The 11,964-nt window shown below is 29.7% G+C and overlaps 1 protein-coding gene across 1 annotated transcript in view; it reads right to left on the bottom strand.

Moving 5' to 3' along the window:
* Positions 1–8,888, bottom strand: part of LOC107453119 (tyrosine-protein kinase transmembrane receptor Ror) — a 96,197-nt gene extending 87,309 nt beyond the window's left edge. Inside the window, exon 1 of the mRNA XM_087167624.1 lies at positions 8,724–8,888. Coding sequence (XP_087023750.1) covers positions 8,724–8,763 — 40 coding nt within the window. The 5' untranslated portion in view covers positions 8,764–8,888. The remainder of the gene's footprint in view (positions 1–8,723) is intronic.
* Between the last annotated feature and the right edge of the window lie 3,076 nt (positions 8,889–11,964).

An 11,964-nucleotide genomic window follows, 5' to 3' on the forward strand; every position in this document is an offset into this window, starting at 1 on the left:
TTTTTTTTTTTTTTTTTGGTACGGAAATGAATTTATTTCTTATTTCCATTCAATTATTACAATTTGTGTCAGATTGTATTTTTCTTTCCAACTTTATGTAATTTAATTAGCATATACCTGAATATATATTAGTACTACGTATTTTCTAGTTTTTATACTTTTTTTTAAATTTCATAAATTTAATTTTATAATCATTCTTAATCAAATTTCAATTAAATGAAGCCAATAATTTAATTTTTATTACATTTTATAACAAGCAAATATAAATATATTATTCTCTTCTTAACAATCAATGTTAATGCAAAGCAAATATATGCTTTTTACTTTTACTTTTTCAATTACAATTACAAATACTTTTTAATGTAATACAAACGTAATAACTCATTAATTCCCTTTCGCGACTAAATCAACATCAAAATCTATTTATAACTCTTTATTCCTTAATTTACTTTATTTCTCTTACCACAAAAATATTTCAGTTACAGGGTTCTGTTAATTGTCACGGTCTTTTTGGCGATTAAGTTATAGCCAAATTATTTCAAATTTAATATTAATTACGTGGAGTTGGTTTTGTTTTGGGATATTTAATCTTTCGATAAATTGCCAACTATGGATCTCTTTCCATGCTTCTAACTGTCCATTGGAAACGATTCAATCACTTTAAATTTTGAACTAAGACTGGTGGGTTTCATTCCTCGATCCGACCGTTATTTAAGTTAACGAAAATCTTCTTGAAGTTGGAATAATGCATTTCTTCATCCCAATAAGTGAGCATCCTTTTATAGCGTGATATTGTTGTGGCCATAATGTATCTAATAATAATATTTCTAAAAAAAATAATCAACAATTCTTTTTTTTAAAAGTAATTTTGTTCAAATCTTTGGAACAAATCCTTATGTCGTAATAAATGCAAATGCACCAAAAATCATTATTACTAAGGCCAAATTCTTAACAAAAACTGCAATGAATTCACCTCCACCATAAAATGTGAATTACAGTACACCATTACAGTGTTTCCCAACACCACTTTGGTATACAGTATTTGCCATTTTTGGCGTTGAGATACACCAAAATTATTTACAGTGACAAAATGTTCTTGACGTTAGGTAACACCAAGAATTATCATTCGTCTTTCACTTCAACATTTTTGAAGTTATACTTCTTATGCGACTTCCAACAAGGTTGCGTTAAACGTTTACACTACATTTTTATTGGCCGGGAAATCACGTGGTAGGATCCAGTTTTCCCTCATTCATTTCCATATTGTTTTGGCTCTCATTAGCATAAAAATAATAAAAGTGTTGTTTTTCTATAAATATTTTTTTAGTTTGTTTTGGTACACATATATTTAATTAGATAGTATTTTTTATTTTCAAATTTAGCGGATAACAATTGGGTATAATATGAAAAAAGCACAACTACTTCCACTTACTAGGAATAACTTTTACCTTTTAGTTTAATTAATAAACTGAGTTTTAAATATGTTTACTAAATTCATAAACTTCGGTAAAACAACAATATAAATTATTTCCAAAGGAACTAGACTAATACAATTCCAACCTGGCGAGTAGCGACTTATAACAAGACACTTCGTTAGATGCTTTTACTTGTTGCTAGAAATCAGGTTCGCAGAAAATGCTGTTTACTAGTTAAATTTAGTAGGAATAACACGATCTGCGACGTATGCTATAGTATACCCAATTGTAAAAAATGAGTGAAAATAATCCCACGGACAATGCGACCGACTTAAGGTTATGTCAAGGTACGTCTCTTGTGAATATCAATTGATTGTTAGGTTTTCTCTTTTGAAGTTACATTATGACGCATTCACATACATTATTAATCCAAATACATTTTCCATGGCGAGACGATGAGGCAACCACAAGCACTTCCACTGGTTCAAGAGGTCCACGAGGGAAAAATGCACAATACCGTTATTACAGAGCACGGAAGCGAGCGGAGCAGGAAAAAGAGTCGTTGAATAAAACTAGTGATCCTTCTACGACTGCTGATACTTCTACAATTAACGTCGCCGGTTACGAAGTTTAACTTCTTCCGCGCGGAGGGACTCCACGCACTATTTTTTTTTTTTTTTTTTTTTTTTTGGAGTTAGGTTGTTGCCACCATTTTAATGTTCACTCTAAATATATTTACAGTTTAGCCGTTACCACTGTCTTAGAAAAATTTTCGGTGCTCGCAATTCTCAATCTCATAAAGTGAAAACTATGGGATGAAAAGGCATTAAAATTGTGCTCATTTTTAAAGAAATGTTAGAGGAACACTTGATATGATAATTTTATTGATGCGAATATAATTTTTGAATCGTTGCAAGCCAAAATTGAAGGGGTTTTTTTTTTTTCGAACTACGAAATTTAGTTTAGAGAAAACTATTCGTAGTTGATTAATGGTCTCCTGCAACCACATTTCTTATGGCAGAAGATATGCAATGCGTCTGACTTTGTTTACATTACGAAATAGTTTTCGAGTTATTAAAATGTCTATTTTTCGGTTATTTCGATGTAAAGGGAAAACTAATCGAAATATAATTACAGTTTTTTTTCCCCAGCTACTTTTTCGTATGTTTGACAATAAAAAAGATCTTGGCACGCTTGTCGAATATTTTCTGCATCAGTAATGGTGGCGCCGTCAGTGACGACATCGACAATAACTTAATTTTAATTAAGAGAGAATTTTCTTTTTATGACGAGAACGCGAAGAAGTGGAGAAAACAGAGCCTGATTCCATTTGCTAATTTTAAAAAAAATATGAATAAAAATCTGAGAACTCTCATCTTTTAAAAAGTCGAACTTAGACTTCTACTGTTATCGAGTTATTAAATTCAATTAAAATAAGCAATGTAAATTTGCCTGAAACAAAGTTTACGCTTTAATTAGTTTATAATTAATTAATTAGAAAACAGAATATTATGAAATTTTGAATCGATCATTCTTTAAGAATCTTCAGTGTTTTTCTTCAGTGATCAAAACACTTGAAACTCTTAGACTAAAATTTTTTCCATCTTTTTATTTCCTCAAATTTAAAAATTAATTCAAATTAAAAATTTCCCTGTGTCTAATATTTCTTTAAAAAAAAATTTTAACGTTTACGTTTTTTTTCTTCCTGCAATAGAAAAGAAAATTGTTAAGGAAGAGATTTTCGTGTCGAACAAAAGCGTTTTTCCAACCCTTCCCCCTTGTCAGGAAAAGATGTAAATCACTTCCAATGCTCCTGCCTTCCCTTTATTGTTTACATTTTACTTTAACGATCTCTAGTGAAATCACAAAAGATTATTCTTGAAGTTTTCTTATGTTTTCATTCATTTCCGGCTCCAGTGAAAATCATAACAACGGAATTTGAAGGAAAAACAATAGTTGAATTCAAGTATGCAATTTTAAAAGTGTTAAACTTAACAAATATAATTTAATAAAGCAATATTTATAATAATAAATGTTGCAAAATTACTCATTTGAATTTATTGTATGTTTCAGTTACTGAAAAAATAACAAATAAAAGAACTGCCTAACTCTAAGAAAGCTTTCTAATTAAATTCAAAATCTTATGCGAAATATGCACTTCAAAATTTACTGACTGGCTCTCTTATTGTTAAGTCGCCAGAGAATTATTAAAAGTAACGCCATATTTTAATTTTAATTTTTTTTTTTAAATTTATTTATTCTTTTTTTATTCTTTTTTCATCACTATACATTTTAAGATTTCATTTAATTAAACGAATAAAATTGCACAATAACGTAAAGTAACAGGCAAAACAAATATAGAAGAAAGACACACCCCAGGGACAAATGGCTACAAGAGCTAGAGAAGATGACAGTGTTGCCAAATTGACAACTGGAATTAAATATTTACTTCTTTCCTATTGTACTGTCATTAAAAAGAAATTTGCAAAAACAAATATACCCTTTAAACGATAAACAAAACTGAAAATTTCTCACAGTTAGAACTAGTTTAAAAGGCCAAATTAATTATTAAATTAAAAATAATATCTTCAAGTTTTAGATAGTTAGGAAAGAAAAGAGTACTTTTATTATATTTCTTTCAGGTTAGGAACTTTAAAGTATTTTTCCCCTGCATATTTTCAATATAAAAGTTTCTAAATGTCCCTAATTACACTAAAATAAAATGTGCATTTATAATAAAATAAAATGTACATCGATATTAAAATGAAACATGATAAATCAATTTAAACTTATAACTTGTAATAAAATAAAATGCAATAAATGAATTTATGAAAATAAGCATGAAGGAGACGGGTGATTCAGTAATGCATACCAACTATATTCTAATTCTTATCAAAAATGAAGACAAAAAAATCTGCATATTGTTACAAATTGAAATTTAAGGAGGAAAAACAAAAAGGCTTGATAAAATGTAACAAATCACTAAAGAAAAAGGCGTGACTGCAATGAAACCTACTTGAGTGCATAATAAAGCATATAGTAATTAAAATGTGATTATTAAAAACACTTTCAAGTTTCATTAAGAAATCAAACTGTTTTTCATTTATTTATTTTTTTCAGATTTGACAATTTTCAATAGCATTTTATTTCTCCCTCACTTAAATATTATTTTGCGAAATCTAATTAGCGTAATTTGTTTGGTCCAATATTCTAAAAATATGTATTCAGGTTGGTAATTTGGCACTTCAAGAAGAAGATCGTGGATACTCACACATGTGACCTACGACGTCAGCGCCAGCTGATCATTTACACATAAAATAGCGTGTTAAAGTTGAGCTAAGTTTGTCCACACTAGTCAGAAAGTTAATTAACTTGAAGTTAATTGAATAGAATGCCGTATCGCACGTTGAATTTGTTCAAATAAAATTCTTCTTCATATGCGTATTTTACTTAACTTAGATTTATTATTTGTATATGTATTTTATTGTAACCGTGAAATATTTCTATTTTGCGTACCTGGCAACTTCGTGGCGAAACTGGTTTGTTTATATTCCACATAACTTCGTGCCTGTATTTATGTTAAATAAAAAATATATAGTGAAAGAATTGAAATCTTTGTGAAAGAATATAGAATGTGTTTCTTAAGGGAATTGATACTTGATGGGCTTAGTCGGAATAGAATGGACAGAACAGTTGCTAACGTAAACAAATGTCACGCTTCAACAACCAATCCGGATCGAGATACCTACACTACGTCACTAACAGGCATCCCATTACGAAGCAGTCGGTTTCAAGTAAATTATTTATTAGAGAAAACGTGACTGACAAAATTTTCTGCAAAAAATTAATAAATAATTAAATTCTTGGTGTGAAACTTTTTAAATTCAGGGTAAAACTGCAAGTGAAGCTCCTGAAACTCAGCGCCCATTATATTGAACACACAACATTCGGTGCAATTTTATTTCTTTAAAAAAAAATAATGTTTCAGTTTACAAATCTACCTTTATTCTTACTTGTCTGCAAATTTTTACACTGCAATTGTCTGTATCTAATTAGATTTACCCTCCTGGTGGCCGAGCGGTTAGCGTGCCTGACTGCGAAGCCATAGGCTGCGGGTTCGAATCCCGCTCTGGGCATGGATGTTTCTCTCTCTCTTTGTGCTGTCCTCTGTTGTGTGTGTGAATGTGGCAGTGTGGCGTGGGCAATGTTGCTCGCCTCCGTGACTTTGGTTCACAGGTGCCCACTGGGTAACGCCAAATGAGCAACAATTCTGGCATAGTAGTATAGGCAAAAGATTCAAATTCAGTGCCTGCCATTGGAAAAAAAAAAAGATTTACCCTCCTTGGTCGGAGTTACAAAAGAAATTTTTAGGAAAAATAAGAAATTCAAGTAACATTTCGGACAAATTTATGGCATATGAATACCTTATTATGTGTATCATTGATTTCGTTTTATGACCAAACTGTGATGAAATACTCTATAAAAATATCCTGAATATGCAAAATTTGCTGAAAATTAAAATTTATAATTTTTTATATACTAATTAAAAGTAACTAAAAAAATTTTAAATTTGACAAAAAGAAAATTTTTTTCAGAAAATAATTTTTAGCATTAGTAAACTTACTTTCCTTACAGTTACATTTTTATTCCATAATAAAAAATAAAATAAAGATTTTTCTGTCCTTATTTGAAGCTCACGAGTTTACGGTGAAATATTTTTTCGTATGATTGAGAGGAAATCAGTATCGACTTTGTCAACCTTCATCTATCAAAAGGTACCTCAAATTAGAATCAAGTTAACTTGTCTTATATACAAGTGAATTGGTATTTAATATTTATAGTGGTATTTACGCCATATCACTCCACTTCCAAAATTTTATCTGTGATAGAATTCTATGAACGAATACCACTATAGTTTGTTTACCAGGAGTTGGCACTTGGCTCCGCCTTCATCACATGGTATCCGACGATACTATTTCTCTATTTTTGGGAGAAGGATGTGAACAATCCTGAACAAGGTTGCTATTTTGCGATCGTATGTCAAAAATATTTATTATGCAATTTTTATGTGCATTTTTTAACATTAAATATTTCATAAATTTAATGACATTTCTTTCTTTTGAGTGAATAGTCTGTCCTTTTTTAGACATTTTGCTGCAATATATTTAATTTCCTAGAGTAACGGAAGATATAACAGCAGATGATAAAGTGAAGTAAGTGACTGAAAAAGAATTCACTGTTTACGTTTGGCGAGCAGCAAGGGTTGTCTCAATTTCAAACGCGGGAACGTTTCTACCTATACTCCCCGTCCTTAAATGAACTCTTCGTCCGAAGAGGTGGAGCAAAGTGTCAACTCCTGATGAACGAACTATAGTTCATTTAAGCTGTTTTTTTTTTTTTTTTTAAATCAATTTGCTCATTATATTCTTTCGTCATTTGTATTTATTTATATCATTTCGCTCATTATTATATTTTGGGGGACTTTTACTTACTTCACTAGATTTTTTTTCTTTCTTTAAAGTGGACCGTCCATGAGTTCATATCACGTCCGCGGGTCACCATTGAGGGGAAAAAATTATGGACTATGTCAACCTTCATCTACCAAAAGATAAATTAAGATTAAATCAAGTTAACATGTCTAATAAGCTAGTGAATTGGTGTTTAATATTTATAGTGGTAATTACGCCCCATGATTGTGAAAACATCAACTCGCTTTCTGATGTTCGTCAATCGATAACAATCCAGATGATACAGTTTCTTTTTATTGAAATCATTAAAAAAATATGGCACTTTTCCATTTTCCCAAGCAAGTAACTTCGGCTATTTTATCGAAAAGACGTTACTTGAAATACCCCCAAAAAATAATAATAATAATATTAGTGCGTGGAGTCCCTCCGCGCGGAAGAAGTTAAACTTCGCAACCTGCGACGTTAATTGTAGAAGAATCAGCAGTAGTAGAAGGATATTCAACGACTCTTTTTCCTGCTCCGCTCGCCTCCGTGCTCTGTAATCACGGTAATATTATGCATTTTTCCCTCTTGAACCAGTGGAAGTGCTTGTGGTTGCCTCATCGTCTCGCCCTGGAAAATGTATTTGTATTAATAATGTATGTGAATGCGTCATAATGTAATTTCAGAAGAGAAAACCTAACAATCAATTGATATTCACAAGAGACGTACCTTGACATAATCTTAAATCCGTCGCATTTTCCGTGGGATTGTTTTCACTCATTTTTTACAATTGTTATCCACTAAATTTGAAAATAAAAAATACTACCCTATTAAATTGTATGTGTATCAAAACAAACTAAAAAAATATTTATAGAAAAACAATACTTTTATGACTTTTATTATTTTTATGCTAGTGAGAACCAAAATAATATGGAAATGAATGAGGGAAAACTGGATCCTACCACGTGATTTCCCGGCCAATAAAAATGTAGTGTTAAACGTTTAACGCAACCTTGTTGGAAGTCGCATAAGAAGTATAACTTCAATAATTAAAATTAAATTAAAACAGTTGAATTTACTTGCACTCAGTAACTTTGCATTGGGCGACTTAATCGCCTTCGCCCCCGAGATGGAAAGGTACCAAAAATAAACATTAAATATTAGCCATGCAATTTTTCTTAAAAATGCACGTTAATTCAGCAGTAATTACTTTCTTTCAACTCAAAACAATATTTAGAAGCCAGTTAAATGTTATTGATATCAATTAATATTTAAAGTTCTCCTTTAAATGAAAAAAATCGAAATAAAAGGTAATATTTTTAAAAACCGCATTTTTGTAGTGGAGAATAATAATTAAAAAACAAAAATTCGTAAAACGAAAAACGTGGGGCGCATGAAATACATAACAGTAATGTTATATTAGTGTGTGTATGTGTGCTGTGTATGTATATCTGTAATTGTATCTGAATGTGGAATATGTTTGTGTATATGCATGTGTATAAGGATGTATATGCGGATGTGTATGTGGCTGTGCATGTGTAAGAGTAAGAAAATGTGTATATGTATGTGTATATGTACTGTTACGTATTTCGTGCCCTCCACGTTTTTCGTTTTTCAAATTTTTGTTTTTTAAGTATTATTCTTCACTACAAAAACGTGGTTTTTAAAAACAATACTTTTCATTTTGATTTTTTTTTTTTTTTTTTTTTTTTGTACTCACTTCCAAAATCTCAATTTTTTCACTCACTGTACACAAAACTTTTCAACTGACATGTGACACTAATTTGAAATAATCGAATCGACAACAAAAGACAATCGCGAAAATATTAATTTTTCTTTAATTTTAATTTTATTTTACCTTGTATGTCTTCTTTCTCTTCATTTTCATGCATTGTCATCCAATTCTGAACTATGTGCCAAATTTGAAGTCTGTAGCTAGTCGGGAAGTTAGTTTAAAATCGATTACAAAATTCCACCCGAACAGACATACACGAAAGCAAGTTGATATAAACGTGGTAATAAGCATCTGGTTTATGCGAACAACAATAGATTTTCATCGGCTTCCCTAGGAAGGAAATAAGCTTCCTTTAAATTCGATTGCTGCAATCGACAAAATCACAGATATAACATTTAAGTGCAATTTTTTTTTTAAATATGCGGCTCAGAAGCATTTCGTTTTAGATAGACACGAGTAAAAAATACTTATCTAAAAAAAAATTAGAAGCTCCGCTGAGCAAATAGTTTTTTAAATCATATCTGCGTAACAGCCTAATATATTGCAAGCACCTTTAGAAAAACGCGGATAGAGAAATAGTATTAAGTTAAGTTGATAAATTCGAATGTGTCTGCCATTTATATATTTTTTTAAAATGATGTATTTGCAACATTTTAGATTTAATATAACTACTTATTTCATAAATATATTTTCATGAATTCAAATGTTTTAATTTCACAAAAAAAAAATTTTTTTTAAAAATGAAACAATTGAATTACTATTTTTTTTTCTTTTGGAAAAAAATGCACGAAATACTAAATTAGTTTTGGTGGCTAACTGATTACTTAACTTAGTAAGCATTTATCAATGATTGCCAGTTTAAAAAAAAAAAAATTACCACACAGCGCCAGAGTGTAAGATACCGTTTCAAAGACAGACACAAATAAAAACTTAATAAAAAATGTAAGAGATCCGCGTGATCTACAATTTTTAATTATTTTTTAAAAGACAATTAATCATAAAGGATCCATTGTATCAAAGTAAATATTAAGCATTTTTTTACGAAAGTGAAAATTATTCCATAATGTCATATTTAGGAAACTATATAACCCTAAGCCTGAGTATAAGATAGCGTTTTATAGATGGAGATGAGTGTAAGGTACCATTTAGAAAATACATATAAGTAGAAATTTTTATCTAAAAAAAAAAGGAAACATACACTGTTAGAATTTTAATTCCAAAATTATGGTAAAATGACCTGCAGCAGTATGTCCATACAATTAACCGTAAAGTTTACGGTGAAGAACATTTTTTACAGTTACGGGTTCGAAACCGTTCGCAACTAGTACGGTTAAGAAACCGTGAATACAAACAATAACTTTTTTAACTATTTACAACTAGCATGGTTTCAAAACCGTAGAACAATTTTACTGGACATTGGAGCTGTGCTTTTTGTTAGGTAATAGGCATTGGAGTTAGGGTGTGGTTTATTAAGAGGAAATATTGTAATTTCAACCCTGGGCTCTTAACTCCTCTTCTGCCTGTCACGAGATTAACAGATTATTCTGAATACTATCTTATTTATGGTTAATTGCAGTGGTTTACATAGAGTAAGTTGCGCCCCCTGCAAGATTTATAAACGAGCCTTACCATAGGCTGAACAAATTTTTTTTAAATTAAAATATGACATAAGAACACTATGAAGAGACATTCAAGATTTATAATTATTCATTTATCTATTTTAATTTAAGTTATTTTAATTTAAATTATTTTAATTTAAATTATTTTAATATTAATTAATAAGGAATTAATAACTGTGATGGAAAGGCAGAATTTAGAAAAATTACTAAATTGGAACATTGTGTACATTTACCAATTTTCATTATAATAATTAAAATTATCTTAATAATACCAGAATATTACTCACTATCAATAATTATGTAAACTATATTGTTGTTGTTGTTGTTGTTAATTTACGTCGCACTAGAGCTGCACAATGGGCTATTGGCGACGGTCTGGGAAACATCCCGGAGGATGATCCGAAGACATGCCATCGCAATTTTGATCCTCTGCGGAGGGGATGGCACCCCCGCTTCGGTAGCCCAACGACCATGTAAACTATATATAAACTATATTACAATTAATAATTATATTTAAAGCTTAGTTAAGAGTTATTTCAATTTGTAAAGTGAATTAAAAAATATCTTATAAAGAAAAAAAATATTTTTATTGAAATTCATATAGTAGGGTACACAAACTTTTTGAATGAAGAGCTAAGTGCCCAAGTATTTAGATACGTTGACAGCAATTATAATAATTTTAAAGTAAAAATCATTGTTTTAGACGTAGTTTCTTTTATCACTTAACTTAGTAATATGTTATTGAAATTAAATTATTTTAAATAACTATATTTTTATTATCTTAATTCTTTTAATTAATTTTTTCTTTCTTTTTTAGCAATCAACTTTACCACATTAGTATAAAATTTAAATTCTTTTAAGCATTAAAATTCCTACGAAACTGAAGAAAACCAAACTGGTTCTTTTCAAAATAAAAATATTTCCTTTTTATCAAATAATAATAATAATAACAATACAGATTTATCGAAAAAATATAAAGCTGGGGAAAAAGTTAACATCGAAAAATATAAAAGCAATTGCAAAAAAAAAGAGTAAAAAATAACATGGACTGACGATGAAATTGGCACAAATAAAACAATGTCAAAAAGTGATGGTTAAAATGCCTGATTCGGAAATCGCTGGTTGTTATAATACTGAATTAAAAATATTCGAATTTTCGTAACACCGTCGAGAAAAGCCTGGTAATTACTGTTGAAAGAACGATTTAAAAAAAAAAAAAAATTCTTTGATTTGCGATGAAATCAGCACATGTGAATTTTCAAAACTATGTGGAAATACGTAATCGGATAAAAGCAATTGAATAATAGCTTGGATTTACGAAAAAATTGACACAAATAAAGCACATCAAAAGTGATTACTGTTTTCACGATTTGAATGTAGCGAATTGTTATAATATCGTAGTAAAAAGATCGGGATTTTAAGTAAACATCTGTAAATCCGACAATAACCTCCTACAACACGACCGAAAAGTCACTTGAATTAATTATGAAATAGATTCAAATAAGGAGTTTCAAAAGTAATTACTAAAATTCGAAATTTAAGCATTATAAGTTTATCGTATTAAAAATATTGGGATTTTTAAAACTTAGGAAATTCGTAGTGATGACCACCGAAAAAAATAATCGAGAAACTACATTGATTTAAATTGGGCGAGTCAGAAAACTTAAATGTGCAATTCAAAATTTCCGATTTTTTTTTCTTCAAAAAATATATTATAAGTTTTTTTAAAATTATTATTACCATCT

This window comes from Parasteatoda tepidariorum, chromosome 7, assembly GCF_982258835.1.
Source record: "Parasteatoda tepidariorum strain Cologne lab strain chromosome 7, Ptep-v5.0, whole genome shotgun sequence".
Lineage (NCBI taxonomy): Eukaryota > Metazoa > Arthropoda > Arachnida > Araneae > Theridiidae > Parasteatoda > Parasteatoda tepidariorum.